The sequence below is a fragment of the Chiloscyllium punctatum genome, chromosome 4, assembly GCF_047496795.1.
Source record: "Chiloscyllium punctatum isolate Juve2018m chromosome 4, sChiPun1.3, whole genome shotgun sequence".
Taxonomy (NCBI): Eukaryota; Metazoa; Chordata; class Chondrichthyes; order Orectolobiformes; family Hemiscylliidae; genus Chiloscyllium; species Chiloscyllium punctatum.
The window spans coordinates 86,164,662-86,182,372 of NC_092742.1; the positions used below are offsets into that span (position 1 = coordinate 86,164,662).

At 37.9% G+C, this 17,711-nt stretch overlaps 1 protein-coding gene across 9 annotated transcripts in view; it reads left to right on the top strand.

Annotated features, from left to right (window-relative positions):
• The window catches only part of sipa1l1 (signal-induced proliferation-associated 1 like 1), a 374,611-nt gene that overhangs the window by 298,580 nt on the left and 58,320 nt on the right, over positions 1–17,711 (top strand). For all 9 annotated transcript variants that reach the window (XM_072569220.1, XM_072569229.1, XM_072569226.1 and 6 more), the window contains 3 exons: positions 1,393–1,665; positions 4,270–4,419; positions 16,278–16,405. In XM_072569220.1, the coding sequence (XP_072425321.1) occupies positions 1,393–1,665; positions 4,270–4,419; positions 16,278–16,405 (551 nt within the window). The remainder of the gene's footprint in view (positions 1–1,392; positions 1,666–4,269; positions 4,420–16,277; positions 16,406–17,711) is intronic.

Genomic DNA, 17,711 nt, shown 5'->3' on the forward strand with positions numbered 1-17,711 from the left:
GTTTATGCATTGTTTACAGTAAGTGTATCTATCTGACAATTCATTTTCCACTATGATATGAAAAATAAACTAAACGGGCTGAAAAAGGTCAATGACGTGTGCCAGTCCAGAGTGCACTGGACTGAAAACTGTCAAGCAAACAAAACTCAATGGTGGGAGATCATTCTAGTCCTTTTCAATGAGCACTCATGCCCACTGTGTGTAATACCCATGATTTGTTAAAAGTCTACTGCACCTCTTTGTATTCAGAAAAAAAAAATCAATGGCTGAGAAATAACAAACAATTTGAAACTTGTATGAACCATATCCAATAGCAATTAGACAGTTGGGAGAGAATGCTTAGAAGTTCTATGCAAAATAGTACACAAATAATTTTTAGAATAAAAGAGAGCCTCTAGTTCACACAGGCCACAGAAGTTGTATTGTTTAATTCAGATTGAGACAGTACCCTGGAGACCAAGAAATTATTGGTAGAGGCTGAAAACTATGGCTTTATGCTTCGCTGTGGTTATCAAGAGAAAACTGCTAGAAATTTGACAAGCTAGCTGACAGCACTTGGATGGAGAGAATAAGAGAGTTGATGCAAAGATATAGCTGAGGGGCATCATCAAATGTTCAGAAACTGGCTTAATGTCATTAAGTGGTAGGGCTGAAGATGGATCCTCAGTGGACTTTGGAGTGGATGATGGGTGGGAATGGAATGCAGTTGTTAATGATGCAGTGGTGAATATAACATTAGCAAGAGTAAAACAATGTAACTGCAGCCTTACTAAAATAATCATAGAGGAAGAACTTAGAAGAAGTCTGGATAATGAGCTTTATTGAAGGCTTTGGAGAAATTGAGGAAGGTCAGTGGATCAAATTAAGATCACTGCCCTGTTTTTGTTTCAGTGCTATAGGAGGGAGCAGAAACATGTTTGTTGGAATTCCAATGGACTTGCTGGGTAGATGGTCATGAATCAGGCCTCTGACAACATTTTTAAGTCTTGAAGAGGAAGATGAGGTAGGAGATAAAATAGTTTAAGATTTGCCTTTTGAAGAATAATCAGGAGTTGTTGGAATGGGCTTAAGGGAACACAAACTGGGTATGAGTGTAGGTGAAAAACACTATAGAAATTGAACACTGGCAAGTTCTAGACCATGGTACAGAATGTAAGTAGATAGGAGGATTAGTTTGAGTGGTAGGGACCAGAAGCAGCTGAATAAATAGTTGGAGCGTTTCACTTGTTAATCTTTTATAAACCATTATTAATAACCAACCATCAGTTGTGTCTAGAGATGGCATCAGTTTTTGACATTTAAGCTGATCAGAACAGTTACTACCACAGTTATTATCTGTCAATGAGTGATGTTGTATTTCACTGGTAATGTTTCTTTTTCTTTTGTTTTTAGGAGCTGTTCAGAGTTGCACCGTATGCCTGTAATGGAATACAAAGTGAACAATGAAGGAATTCCCTATGAGTTCAAATTGCCATTTAAGAATAGCAATAAATGGCAGCGGGGAGTTCCACCATCCCACAGCACTATTCAATCCCAGTCCCAGGTACAAAGTCAGTCTGTGAACAAGATGATATCCACATCCAGTAGCAGGGCTCAACCACAAGAACGGAGCTGTGCTATACCACGTAGTGCTTCCAGTGATGGACGACCATTGGACACAAAGCGGTTTGTATTTTTCTTCCCCAAACTACAACATTTATTGAATGCAAAGCTGCCTTTTTAGTTCATTGTCACTAGAATTCTATAAATGCATATTGATAGGCACCAACATTTTTATTTTTATTTTTGTCAATTTATTTAAGTGTTTGACTCCCTTAAATTCTGATTTTACCACAACTGTATGCATATACTAATTTAAAGGGACTGATTTGTGTGTGACCTGTATAGGGACCTTCAGATTGCTGTGTAAACAATGTTATGATCACAGCTAATGTTGCCACTGAACAAGACAGATCCCAGACTGAAATCTGGCTTGGTAGCTTATATTTTTCTTGTTTAATGTTGTGGCCTTTCACTGAAATATTTATATGCGTGCTGCAGATTTGGTTTAAACAAAACAGAAGTTTATTATAAATCATTATCAACCAAGCTGTTTGTGTATAACACAATTTGAAAGATTTTGAAACAAGGTAGAACAAATTCTTGTCTGGTCCAACATCAACACTTTATGGTTTTAAGAAAAACAGAGCATGCTCTTCTCTCACGTTCGACTAAACCATTTCAATTTTGAGAGCTTGATAGCCTCTTTCTTGATTAGTCACATAACTAAACTTAAGATTTCTTGGCTTTGAATAACCCTTACGAAGACTTCTGGTCTGGAATTCTCAAATGAAAACCCTTGCATTGAGGTAACCTGTCGTCTAATTGTTCTGAACTGATCCTTTCTCTAGAAGACACTAGTCTAACTCCAGACAGATCTTCCATCAACTGAAATAAAATATGTCAGCTTTTCAATCCATAGGTTTTTTTTCTCCGAAGAAAAATAAAGTCAATTCTTGATTTTTCTGAACGAGAAGCAAGTTAATGCCTTTCAGTGTTTGCTGTGTCCAATCCTAAAACACTCTTAATGCAAACAAGTTCATATAATCACACCATAAGGGGCACAGTCATCTGCTCTCTAACATGTGTTTTAAGAAATGGCTCCCGAAAGACTAACGAGTTAATGATTAAATTCCCTCATACATATAGACCAAAATGCACATGTCACAAGTTCAAAACTAAACTGTAAAATGTAAAACAGTATCAATGTATGTGAATCACACATTACATTGCAACAGATAACTTAGATGGAATGCCACCCAGAAATCATCATTATTAATCTACTCAAATATGAAAATGCCATCTTTTTTTTTTAAAATCAAATAATTTTAATTGAGGTCTTATTGCTATTCTGGTTACATCTCTCAAAGGATAGGCTGACCATGAAGGTAATGTTAGTGTTGATTCACAAAAATGGTACAGGACCTCCTAATGGTTTGGTTATGAGGGTAGCTTCTTAGATTCCCTTGAATATAAAAGATGTCTTAACTGGGGTGTCTTACATCAGAGCAAAATACTGATGATATTGTAAATACAAAAAAAAAACAGAAAATGTTGGAGAAGCTCAACTGGTCTAGCAGCATCTGTGGAGAGAGATGTCTTAGTGTTTATAGATAGAAGATATCCTCTGCTTGGAAAGTTCAGAACAAAGAGGCTTAAATTTAAAATTTAAATTATGCATGCACAACAATAATAATCTTGAATTTGATGTCATCAAGATGAGAAAGCAAAAATGGAGTGCATTTTTTAGAAACATGAAACTGAACTAGGAAATAGTAGTAGCAATAGTCATTTCTAGAGAGTAAACAGGCAGGTTAAAATGTCAACTAACAGCAGGGTTATGGCTCACCACACAAACTTGTTTCCTCCAGGGATGCTGGCTGACCGCTGTGCGTTTCCAGCTGTTTCTATTTTGGTTTTGTTGTTGTGCAAGTTTACCTCCAAGAATTTGAGTTACACCAGAAATCACTTGTAATCTTCCCAAGCTACACTACTCAGCAAACTAAAATAATATAGTCCTGGAGAGAAATGATTATTTTAAATTAAAATGATATCAAAGTTTAGCCAAGCAGATCTATTCACCTTGAAACTGAGGCATAAGACCAGGAAATATAAAAACAAAGTGCTGAAATTACCCAGTAAGTGGGTAGCATCCGTGGCGAGAGAAACTCAGTTCAGCATGGAGACCTTTTACCAGAACTCTAAATCAGATCTGCTTCAATTTTAGTAACTGCTAAAAGCAGAACCCCTTGGTAGGACAGAAATGTTCCGAGGCTGCTTGTGCCTGATTGCAGTTTCAAGAGTTATGAACATGCATGAAGAATGTTTACTCAAACACGTTTCTTGGTGACTGGCTGGGGCCGACAAAATTGGACTGAAGTAAGAGTTGCCCTTCCAGGAAAGAGAATTAAGGGAGAGTAAATCTGTGAAGATCACTCAGGACTAAGTCAGTTGTAAACACACTATCTACTTTTGAATTATACAAGATGGCTCCTTTTCATTACCAAGTTATTACTGAAGTTCATGATACAATGAACAGAACTAAGTGCCCAACGTAACTACATGTTGCGATGATTAGTTTTCACATGCATACATCCTAATTTTTTCAAAACATTTTTCTTCTGGAAATGCAAGTTTGTAAAAATTTCATATTAAGTTCAGATGGGTGAAAATTTCACTACCGTTTACACACAGTGAAGAAACAGCAATGATATTTCTGGACTCCCACAGGTCGTTATCTGCAGTGGACAGTTCTTATGTCTCAGTGTCATCTGTTGGCAGAAATCAGCACAATCGCAATTCACCCAGTAATCTGTCTTCCTCCAGTGATGTGGGATCTGGTGGTGGCACGCATCGAAGGCAGAAGTCCATCCCTGATGGGTAAGTTCCAACCAATTGTTTGGTATAGTTTGAAGCATTTGATGAACAGCTTGTCTTCAAGGCACATTAAAGAGCTGTGTTCAACTTGTACAAATTGAACTGTCGGTGCCCTGCTGAGCAAGCTGAACAAGAGGCTGATATCTCAGACATCTGTTAACAGGTACTCATTTCCTGTTAATTGTAGGCACTGAAATTAGAATGAAACCAGGCAGAAAGAAACCGCATGCCTCTTAAACCAGATATCAGAAACAATTTTGCACTCTGAAAGCTTCAAAGGCATGGCCTTCACAGGCTGTGTAATTAAATGGCGAAAATAATGTTGCATTAAGATTTCCAAACATCTTGGTGCTTGTACGTACTTTTAGTCCACATACTTACTCACTGATCATACGTGATGCCAATTAAGTTATTGAAGCACAAAACTCCAGATTAAGTTGCTTTCTGTTTGGACAAGTACAGGGAGTCTTTGAACAAGCCTATCTCTCTCATTGCTATTATTGTTTTTTTTTCTGTCTTATTCTTACTATCACTCTTCTGTACTATCACCCTTTCCCTTTTCCTTGCTCTCTATCCTTGCTCAGATCCTATACCAATTGTAGCATTTCACCATTTAGAAATGATCTTTTTTGGTCAGGAAGTGAAAGACTTCAGGTTTGCCTGTCATGAAGTAACAACAAAGCACTGAAGAAACTCAAATAAAAGCATGAACTCTGTTGTTTTTCTATCTCAGCAGATACTGCTGAACTACTAAGTTTATCGAGCATTTTCTGTCATGGTGGAGAAACTAAGCAAGTCTGGCAACATCTTCAAAAAAGAATCATATTGAACTTGAAATGTTAATGCTGTTTTTCTCATTGCAGATACTACCAAACCTGCTCAGTTTCTCCAGCACTTTGTTTTTATTCCCAATTTCCAGTATGCGCAGTACTTTGCTTTTAATCTATTTCCTCCTTTAGCCCTTGAAGTTAATCTATTAATATCAATTTGAAATTTTAAGTACACTGCATATGAGCCATCAATCTTTGTGTTGTCACCAAATTTAGATGTGTAGGCTTTGTATTCCATTGTCTGAGTGATTAATAAATTTAATGATCAGTTGAAGACACTAACACAGATATCTGTTGGACATCACGAGTCATGTCCTGCCAAATAGAGAACCTGCCCATATTTGCTACTGAGTGCTGCTGCTCATTCGATTCCCTAACCAGGTCAAAAAATTTGCTTTCAGTTCCTTGAGTCTTTTTCAGGGACTTTGTGGAGTTCCAGAATGCAGTTGATATAAATATCATCCTTGGGCATTGACCTGTTCACTAGTTTAGTCAACTTTTCAAAATATTCTTTAAGTTTCATCAGGTATATGATCTACCCATTACAAATTCATGCAAACATTCTCTGATTATCTGAAAATATTCTAGGTGCTCAGTCACTATAACATTAATTATAGTTCTAGACTTTCCTTGCAATAGATATTAGGCAAACTGATATATAATTGTTCAGTTTACTTCTCTCACCCTTCAATGTAGTGTAACGTGCAGTTTATTAATCTAAAGTATTCTCTCACCTCCACTCTCTCAAGCTCTATTTTCTCTCTCACTCATTTGAAAAGAGTCACTGAAAAAGGTGAAAGTTAATAAAAGCTAGTTGTTTAATAGTAAAAAGTAAATAACTCATGATGACTGTTGATTATACTTTCATAATGATTTTTTTCTTCCTTACAAATGGGGAAAAAGTCTCATCAAGGAATGCTTGTGCACTTATGGCATGTAATCACAGTTCGTAAAATTAAACATAACCATAACTACTATTTTTAAGTTAAATAAAGCGAATGTGAAGAATTGACTACTAACAAAACTGTTCTGAAATTTGTCATAATTGTGTTAATGTTTCATTAAATTATTGATCCTACTAAGTTGGGGTGCATGTCTGCCATGTATGAGTACCAAGCTATTCCAAGTCAGGTTTAAGATGCTTCCAATAGAACAGAGGCTTAGCTAAATTTCATAATAAGATTTGGGTTGAATGTTATTAAAAATTGGTTTTGTTAATTCCAGTGAGTTTCACGGAGAATTTCTCTCTGTGAGCTCCAGCAAGTTATCTTGAGCAATTTTTCACTAACTGCATTGTATCTCATGCTCACTAGTTGTGATAATGCTCTCGGCTGCCAGCATCTTCCTGGATTCCCACCACCAGAGTCATTAAAAGGCCTTACTGTGCATTAGCAGCCAGGAATAGCACTTCACAGGACACATAGTGGGGAGGAAATGAAAAATATGAGGACACACATGAGGCACTTCATTGGAAATACAAGATTGCATTTATAAATGTGTTGCTGCTTTGTCATCAGCTGTCTGATCAACTGTAACTGCAATGACTAGAATTAAACTATGGGTGCTACCTGTCTTTAGCACTATACTATGTTAGTGCTACTCTTTGCATTAATATTATCTTGTCATTGTTGAATATGGAAGCATCACATGTCGTAAAACCTTCAAACAGTTGTTAATATTAATGTTCCCTGTTGTTTAATAAAAGCAAAGAAGCAAACAAAATAGTTAGATTGCTTCTGGGACTAAACAGAGGCTGCTTGGCTTTTCATCAATAACAAACTTATTTAATAAATGATGACTTCACCCCATTCTGATATGTTGAAAGCAGCTGTCAATTAAGTCCTGTCTGGCTTTCTGTACCCAGTGCTACACAACTCTATCATGATGAAGGCGATGATCTGCTTGCCTTATCAGAGCACTTGACATGAGAGCAAAAGTAGGCTCTTCAGCTCATCAAGTCTGCTCTACCATTCAAAAAGGTCATGGCTGTGCTGATAATTTCCAACTCCACTTTCCTGCCTTTCCCCATAATCCTTGATTTCCTTCCTGAATAAAAATCTGTCTGTCTCAGCCTTGAATATACTTAGTGCAGAGGGCTGTTGAGGCTAAGTCATTAAAGAACTCATTGACTACCCTCTGAGAGAAACATTTCCTCCCTGTGCAAGGTTCATGCGACACATTTATATGGAGTGTACCACAAAGCTGCTTCCAAACTAATCCAAGCATCAAACTCTCATCTTCAGGAGACCTATCATCTACTTCATAATGGCCCTGGTGAAAGAATGGGCTGCATTGTATCTACGGACTGTCTCAGTTGAGTTCTGTAATGAAGTCAAATGATTAGAGAGTAACCCCCAGCAAAACACTTTTTAAGGCATGTAGCCTTTTGAATGAATCAGGAACCTGTACGTTATCTGGGATGTAAGCATAATGACAACTTCCAGGATACCTGGCACTGACCTCACAGATATTGTCCTGATGATCACAGATGACTGGTACATTGACTGAACAGAACCTGTTTTCAAATGAATAAATCACCATGTTATGATATGGCCCCCTCAATGCATTTGTGTACAGCTTTGTGTACAGGGAAGTCACATGTGGGAAATTCCTTTTGCCCTGGCTGCAGCTCTGACCTCGTCAGGGGAAAATGTGACCGTGCTCAATTTGCATTGGTAACAGCTTTAATACATTTTTGGGTGAAGGTTTGAGGGATCCTACATAGAATCCCAGTGGATCTTTTGGATACAACGAATTTGATAACAATTTAGTTCAGCTGTCACCTTGCTGGCCACCATTACAAGATGGTCACCCACCCCTAATCCAGTCGATGATGCATGCCTGTTGTGGTGTTTGTGGTAGCACTGCACCTTGCTCACCTGGAGAAAATTATATTGAGGACAATATCTCTGGGCTTCCTATGTCTTGTCCACACCCTCGGGATTTCAGCTACAACTTCATGTTGAGGCTCTTAGGAAGCTGCTGGTCCTGGATTTTCTGACACATATGTTTCTACCCCATCTCTCTGCATGTTCGTTGTGTAGCAGTCACAATAATGTTAATACGTGTCGTGGCTAGATCCATTGTCACAGTTACAGTAAACTATACAGGGAATATAAGAAACAAAACCAGTCTCTAGTAAGCAGTTAGCAGTCACAGCACATAGAAATGATAGTTTACTGGTGTCCTCAGTGCAGTGGGACATGGAGGACTCCAACAAGAAGGGAAATGGGCAACTTTTTTCTGATATTTATCATGCAAGTACAGAAGGAGATTGCATGTCTGGTAGGTTTACTGGTATCTTGTCCCCCATTTTCACCATCTCGCCTCTGCCTGGGGAAAAAAAAAAATCTGCATTGTATACAAGATGATATTGTCAAAAGTTACAGTTCAAGGTGAGAGGAAATAATTTTTACAATTTTGCACAGCCTGTGAGACCATAGATTGGCTTTATGAATTTAGCCTATAAGTAACACTTCTAAGGTGGCCTGTGATTACCGCTGCTTCACACAGATGACTGTGATCAATTAGTAATGGCCAACGATATGGTCAAGATTTGTTTATGACCAGAATTTGGATTCCTCACAGTTGGACACTGTCTGCATTGAGATAGTGCAGATGACATAAGCTTGTGCGGTGAAAATGAATGACTAATATAATTGCTTTTTGAAGGGCTTCATATCATTCGTAAGCGCACTCCAATTACTAGGACAGACAAAATACTTGCGTTATGTCATCCCAGTTATTTTTCATTTCAATTGCACACTTGTGATTTCAAAGAGAATGGAAGGAGCAGTTCACAGTGGGAGTTATAGGCTGAGCTTGTCAATCGGAGTGACTCCAAACCTTCGTGTTCCTTTTATACCTGGGGTCAGGGTGTCCAGAACTAGAGGGCATAGGTTTAGGGTGAGAGGAGAAAGATATAAGAGACATAAGGGGCAACTTTTTCACACACAGGATGGTACATGTATGGATTAGGCTGCCAGAGGAAGTGGTGGAGGCTGGTACAATTGCAATATTTAAGAGGCATTTGGATAGGTATATGAATAGGAAGATTTTGGAGGGATATGGGCCGGGTGCTGGCTGGTGGGAATAGATTGGGTTGGGATATCTGGTCGGCGTGGAAGAGTTGGAATGAGGGGTCTGTTTCCATGTTGTACATCTCTATGACTCTATGAATCTATGACCCCAGCTGGTTTGATCTTCCGCACATTCCCACCTTTTCTTCCTGAGCCTGAGGCCTACAAGTTAGATATATCAGCCATTGTGATTCTGCCCTTTCCACCAAAGCCAGAGAAGTGGTGCCTGTCAATGATTTCCATTTCCTCCAACCAAAACAGTGATCTGTATTTTCTCATGCTTTATCGTCTCCCATCCTTATGTGCACTGATCCCTGCCTGCACCTCTAATTCCCATAGTAGATTCCCTATGTTGTGCCCCATGGCAGTAACTCCTTACTTTCAGTGAACAGGCCCTCAGGAATGATAGTGTCCCTTCCTCCAACTGACTTGGAAGGACAGTCCCAAATAATGACTGACCAATCTCCCGACAGGTATTTGTGGAACTCCACAGACTTATTGATATCTACACATCACCACACTCCTTGAATGCTGAACACCCCAAGTGACCAACTGACTGTGTCCATGTTCTGGACTGAGATTGGACAAATTCTTGAATGAGAATCCTCTTTTGTTTGATTGAGAACTGCTTCCCTTAGACTTGAATCATGGCCATTTAGTTGAAGTACATTCAGAATATTTGTCACATAAGCTGCTGGCACATATTGCAGAGGTGGTATTGACGTAGCATGGTGCTGTACACAAAACGTTCTTCCTCTTGACTGATCTGTGTCTGAACTTAAAGACTAGACAAGCCAAAGTACTGTGAGGCTACTGTGGGGTGGCACAATGGCTCAGTGGTTAGCACTGCAGCCTCACAGCACCAGGGACTGGGTTCAATTCCAGCCTCTGGCGACTGTTCACCCCGTGTGTGCATGGGTTTCCTCCAGGTGGTCCAGTTTCCTCCCACAATCCAAAGATGTGCACGTTAGGTGGACTGTCCATGCGAAATTGCCCATAGTGCTAGGTGCATTAGTCAGGGGGAATGTAGAGAAATAAGGGAATGGATCTGGGTGGGTTACTGTTTGGAATGTTGGTGTGGACTGTTGGGCCAAAGGGCCTGTTTCTAAACTTTAGGGATTCTAAGTATATGTTCTGAGTAATATGGAATTAATTGTCCAAAAATGCAAGGTATAAAGTGAGTGAGCATGAAGAGAGCAAGCTAAGAACCTGAGCTTCATCCAGCTTGATGGGTGCCTGTCCCTGTCAGCTGGGTGACTTGATAACATTGCAATGAAAGGTGTCAGTGACTTAAAGTGCAGTTTTGAATTATATTATAAGTGAACAAGATATCCTATGATAGTGTAATGAGGCTGATGGGTGTCTGATGCACACTTCTATGGATGTGCGGAGTGCCCTAAGATGTTGGAGAATACTGACCAAGATGGATTACTGGAGATGCATTCAGTGAACTGCAGTATGCAGCTGCTTGGGTGTTCATGTCTGCCTAGTTTGTCACTGTCTAGTTTCTCCCCACTCTTTGTAAAATAGCAACTTGCTATGAGGCAAGATTAGGTGGTGATGAGATGTTAATACATGTAACTAGGCTACTCACATTATTCTCACCTATTAAAAATCTGGGTGGAAAATCAGACATTTTTTTCCCCTTGATGTTAAGCATCACATTTTTTTCTGATTTGTTTTGTACGTTTTTCCAGCTAACTCACTATTGTCTACGTCTTTCATGGACAGAGAAGATTTTGCCCATTGACTTTATTTTGCCCTACCTGTTACACAATATAAATAGTCTCTAGTCATCCTTACCACCATGGGTTCTGATTTACAATGGGAAGATAGGCCAAATTTCAGTTTAATGTGGATCAATTGGAAAGTATCTTTTATTTTCCGTCTTGGTCTGTTTGATTATCTCTTCAACTCTATGATTAATTGTCCAAGCTGAAATTAGAGATTGTGTGAATACCAAATTTCATTTGAGGAATGGTTTCCACAGAGCACCAGATGTTTCGGAATTAATTTTTACTTTTCTACAAAAACTGTAAATCAGTGATTGTTTATGGCCATGTCTCTACCCTTGATTTTGTATTGTGTTTTTTGCCTTGGGCTCTTGCCATATCTAATTGAAGCCATTTGGCCCAGACTGCCCAGAGTCACTTCATTTGAGTCTATGTATGGAATAGAAACCTTAGACTTGATTAGTCAGTTTAATTTGCACACAGATCCAGAGATGGAATGAGGGAACTCATAGCATTGGTCAGGTTCAGTCTCTGTCCTCCTTAAGATTCATGTGACCAAATCATGGATAAAAAAACAATCCTCCAGTCTATCAAGCCTGTCCCAAAGAACTACAATGACTAGTGCATCAAAACGTACACACATCCCTACTCTGAAAGTTATGCAACCTCCTGGGAGAAGCCAAAACACTCTAATCTAGTCTGGTGACGGAGGTGGGACTAGCTGTGAGAAAGTGTGGAAACATGTTTCTGAGCCGACATGAATGTTTAAATCTAGTAAAGATCACTTGGGAACTGTTTCATGTCATCCGACACCCCTCTTTTTAGATCAGATGGTCACCATCGCAGCCAGAAATAGGTGCAAATCTCGCTTGAAGGAATTTAGCAAGTCAGCATCTGCCACACCAATCAGCAGACTGTTCAATGGGCCCACTGTTTTATGTTGAAAACTAATATCTGATATCTAACCCAGTTCTGACCTTGGATAACTTTAAATTATAATCCTTAGTTCTCCCGAGCATGTTTAATTGAAACAAACTGTTGATTGAACACACTCTTTCCTCAGCATCTTTTTGGACACATGCACATTGGTCAAAGTAACATTGCTGCTCTGATAACTGATATTTGTTTCTAAGACAGAAATGTCTCTTTCCTATTTCTATTACCAGACAAATTTATTCATTGAGATATATGACAAATGGTGTCTAAACATTAGTAATCATTGCAGAATTTATCAATGAGCTGCATTGCCACAAAGCTGTGGGAAAAATCTGGTTGAATGAATAACATGTTGTATTGAGATTCTTTGCATAAATAACTACATTGACCTTCCAAGCAATTCTTGTATTTTATCAATGGAAATATGCTATTTCAAACCTAGTAGCCTATTCAATTAACGAAAAGGGATCAGTTCAGATCTTTTCACCTAAATGTTCTAATGTACACAGCATGATTTCCTTTTCAAAATATGTTGAATTTTCTGCATAATTATACCATTACACAATAATTTGCTTCGTATATATTTTAAATGTGAGGTGAATTTGAACTTTTATACAATATCTGGAATGAAAAATAGCCTTTGATTAAAAAGCAAGAAATATTTCTAAATATAATTTCTCATGACTTTTGTCCTCTTCACTCTACCAAAAATCTGAAGTAGTTTTAAGCTTCTCTCTCTGAGAGACCCTCTGCAAAGACTGATGCATGCCTCACAGCAACTGTTCAAAATTCAGGGCAAAAAAAAAAGAATCTTAACAGTCTCCATTTTGATAACCATGATCAAGTCAAACATTTATTTAAAAAACAGCAGCAAAAGTAATGTGCTTGTCAGTCAAATAATGTCAAAAATGGTGCGCATCTTGACAACCTTGTTGTCATGACTTACCTGGAAGGATTGCGCTGATAATGACACTGCACTGTTCCAAAAACTGCCATAAAATCCCAATATAACCACCAAAATGATCAATTTGCCTGCCTGACTGCTCAGGACAAAAGCAACTCATCCCAGGTTTTGTCAGTAACAGAAACAAAACCTATTTATTGTAATACACTTACTTTCATTTTAATTGCTCTTGTTAAAGTTATTTCTAATCTGGTGCAATATAAACTCTACCCCCCTCAAAACCCAAATACACATAGAATCACAATTAAGAAAAAGACAAGCCATTTAACACATACTATGGGTCATAAAATAAGGTAGACTGGGTAAACAACTTGAAGATCAAACGTGCAGAGCACAATTTGGAAATTTATTTTCTCTCAGTATTTTAATTTTTAATTGAATTTTAAGGTGGTGATTGTTTGTGATGGATGAATGGGTGGATTTTGGCCTTTTCCTGGAATTCTTTCTTTTAAATTTTCTTGTTTTTTTATGGTTTTTTTATTACATTGGGAAGTTGGAATAGAATAGGATAGAATAGGATATCCTTCATTGTCACGTGTACTCCACTACAGAAGTACAAGAGTACAGCGAAAAGCTTTTACAATGGCTGCATCTAATGGCACCATCTTAGGTACAAGTACCTAGATACAAATAATCTGATACAAAAGAGGATTAAAAGGAAAAATAGTAGCAATATTTAGTGTCTAAAAGAATAAGTTAAATAAGGTAGTTATAACATAGTTAAAGGATTGACTTTGCAGTCTGGTAAAGAATTTCAGGTTGACATTACACTAGTCTACCCGCACCAGGCACCAGTTCAACAACTGTCCCGCTCCACTCCAAGCCTCCAGTCCACTCCACACTGGCACTCAGCTGCACCAAGGTAAGTTGCGCTGCTCCGGGACTCTGAACTTCTCGCAGATCTCCAGGTCTCATTTCCCCTCTAACTGCTCCAGAGTCTGTTCCTTACACACTTCTCCAGGACTCATTTCCCCTCGAGTTGCTCTGGGTCATGCTTCGCGCACTGCTGCTTCCAGGCAAATGAGAGAGAGAGATGGATGCTTTCAGTTTGTAGGTTCTGGAAATTCCTTTCCTTTGTTCTGCTACCTGTGACTACTTAACATTCTATATCTCAACCAACCTTGAAGGCTGGTGTAGCAGAATTTCCTTAACACACAAGTTTCTGTGTGCTGCTCAGACTCAAATACTGCTCCAAACTGAACAGTGTTGCACAGCTCAGCAATATGCAAACACTTGATTTTCAAGTTGCAAAACTCTCCTGTTTTTTTTCAGCCGTATCAGTCAAACTTTCATTCCAATACATAGTCCCAAAAAAACTTTTATTCCAATGTATAGTCCCAAAAAAAACTTTCCAATGTATAGTTCCAAAAAGAAAACATGTGTCATAGAGTCATAGAATCCTCCAGCACAGAGACAGGCCCTTTGGCCTAAAGTGGTCCATGCTGATCAAAACGTCCATCCACACTAACCCCATTTCCTGCACATAGCCCATATCGTTCTAATGCTTTCCTATCCATGTGGTCTCTACACTTCATAGATCTGGATTCCTCTTCAATCTCAAGATGTAAAGAAATATCGTGAACTAATTTTAAGCCTCCAGAGTATGCTAGTGCATACATATGGGATTCTTTGATAGGCTGTCATTTTAAACTTTTCAGTAAAATAGGCATTGTTTAATTCCCGGATTCCATATCGAGAGATCATTTTGTTATGGTGATCAATTGTTTTTAAAATGCTATGCTTAGGCAAGATCAAATTCCAGAAAAGTATATTGTTGAAAGATCATCAATGTAAAATCATTCAAATCTAAAAAGGTACAAGCAATTTAGAAGAAAAGAAGCCAAAAAAAAAGCTTCCATGTTCTATGTTTTACGAGCAGAAAGTTATTCTGGTGCAGCAAACAGGTTCTTTATTCTTACTGAACAAACCAAAACTGGTAGGAGCATTGCAGTCTGTCTAGTAATCACATCCCAAATCACCATGTCTGTTTCACATTTAGAATAATGTCAGGATAGGGTGACCATGTTGCTTGTAACTTCAATGGTTTTGGAATATTTCATTCACACAATGCTTTTTACAAAACGTTGTGTTTTGTCCAGTGAACGTTAGGGATAAAACCAACTTAGAAGCATATGAATCAGGCATGTGTAGGTTAGGTGCATTAGTCAGGGGTAAATGTAGAGTAATAGGGTAGGGGAATGGGTCTGGGTGGGTTGCTGTTCAGAGGGTTGGTGTGGACGTGTTGTGTCTAATGGCCTATTTCCACACTGTAGGGGTTCTATGATTTTCAAATGTATATGTTTATGTTGATGATACTAGCTTGTTTTATTAAATTTGATGAATATGTTGGGTTTTAGTGGAAATTAACAAACTCATTTCATAAAGGATATCAACAATACTTGAATATGGACCAAATGCTAGAGAATTTACTAATGCACTGATCCTTCTAGGATTATTAGACAACTTTCATTTAAACTGAATCATTTTTGTTATCCAGAGATGTACTTAATCCTGGCACAAGGGAAATTCAGTTCCATTTTATTCCTTGTTCACACATTGTAATGCATGCATGAGACTTGGCAGTGATTAACTGATACAATAAGTGTCACAGAATACATGTCTGCAAAGGGTGCATGATAAGTAAGGTTAAACCTACTTCCAGCATGTCACTAGATTTGGTGTAGTATGCTGGTTAGGTTTCTCCACCACCCTAAGAGCACTGAGGCCAACTGAACATCTGATTAATGTTTCTCCCCACTTAATATAACCACAGACTCATGGTTCATATTGAGATGTTTGCAGTGAGGTGTTGTCAATGCAGGCCTCAGTCATAGTCACATGAGCTTGCATAACAAATGTTGTTAATACTGAAAAGTTCTGTTGTTTCTGTTGTTTACAAAGTTTTGTAAAAAGCATTGTTTGAATGAAACGTTCCAAAATCATTGAAATTACAAGTAACATGGTTACCCTATCCTGACATTGTTCTAAATGTGAAATAGACATGGTGATTTGGGATGTGATTACTAGACAGACTGCAATGCTCCTACCAGCTTTGGTTTGTTCAGTAGAATAAAGAACTTGTTTGTTGTTTCTATTGCTTAAGCAAATTAATCTTAAGCAAAAAAATAAGAAACTTGGGCCATTTTATATGCTTGTCAAAAATAACACGACTGAAATTTGATTTTTTTTTGACAAGCCCACAAAATCGTCTGCTCCATTACTTTGGAAGCTGTTTACTTATTACACTAATTACCTGGCTGTGAGATTTGGGTTTTTTTCCCTAGAAGTAATATTTACGTTTCTTAATTTCAATTGCCAGATTTGGTATTAATCGGCGGTCCCCTGGGTCAGTTGATCGTCTGAGCTTTAATGACGGTGGCGGGAGTGGTAAATCCACACCTATCTGGCAAAGAAGTGAAGATAGCAGCATGGAGAAAACCACAGCCGGTTTGTATGGTGTTGAATTTATGCTGAATCAGACTTTAGATAAGTGTAAATCACTTATTAATTAAGAAGTATCATATCATTCCAAATTATTTGCTATATGCTTTATGTGCTTTATTTGCTCTATGCTTTATAATCACTAATTACTTTGTGATTATACTGACATACATTCTTCAAATTTAAATACAGGTCTCTTAGTTCTATTCCAGACTTGCTCAAATCATCCTGATATGTTTTAGCATAGCTGGTTTTAGAATTATTTTGGTTCAACTGCAGTGACAAATGTAATAGAGATGTTCCTGGAACTTTTATCATAAAGTTATGCAAATTTGCAGCAGTAATGGAAGACAAATGACCTTCACATCTTTAGTTTGTTTGCTCTTCTCAAATTTATGACTTCACACTTGGTTAAAATGAACAGCATTTGCCATTCATTGACCCACCTACTTAGTCCATTGAAATTTTCTTACAGTTCACAACATCATTCCTTAATATCACAGCCAATATATCACCTAACACGATAAATGCCTGCAAACTCTTCGGAGAGTTGCTGTGGACTTGTTGGGCCTAATGGTCTGTTTCCACACTGCAGGGATTCTGTGAAATTTGATGAATGAATACAAAGTTAAAGCACAAGGAATTTCCCAAAAAGTTCATACTAAAACTGAGAATAAGAACTTTTTTTTTTGCATGCCTCATTCCATGCTTTGCACATCACTTAGACAATATGAACATTTATCTAACACTTTAAAGACAGAAAATACTAAAAATATACAGCACCAAGTTTTAAAAAACTAATATTTTGATTATAAATAACTATTTTGGCAAATGCACAGAAAGGGAATGAACCAAACTGGAACTGGAAATCACAGTAAGTCAATTAGCTGATCACTGCAATCAAGAAACTATGAACATAACGTACTTAATCAAAGAGTAGACAGGAGAAGATGACAAATCCTAAATATTTGTTTCAAAAAAATTAATTGGTTGGAAATGTTCAACAGGTTGTCAGCACCATAGGCTAAAGACAGGTGAATGTTTTAAGGCGGTTTCAAATGCCTTTGGTAATTTTGCCAGAAAATTTATATCAATTGATTCAATAAAGCATAACCTGATATGTTTCTTTCCACTTCCATGGTAAAGACTTAAAATCACAGCCTTTACTTGCAAATATAGAGAATAGAATTTTTTGATTTTTTAAAAAAAAAGCATTACGAAATTACTGAGCTTATTTTCACGAAGTAATAATTTTGGATCGTAGTTACCAACTGAATTGAGTGTTTAAATTCATTTTGGAAGTGAATATCAT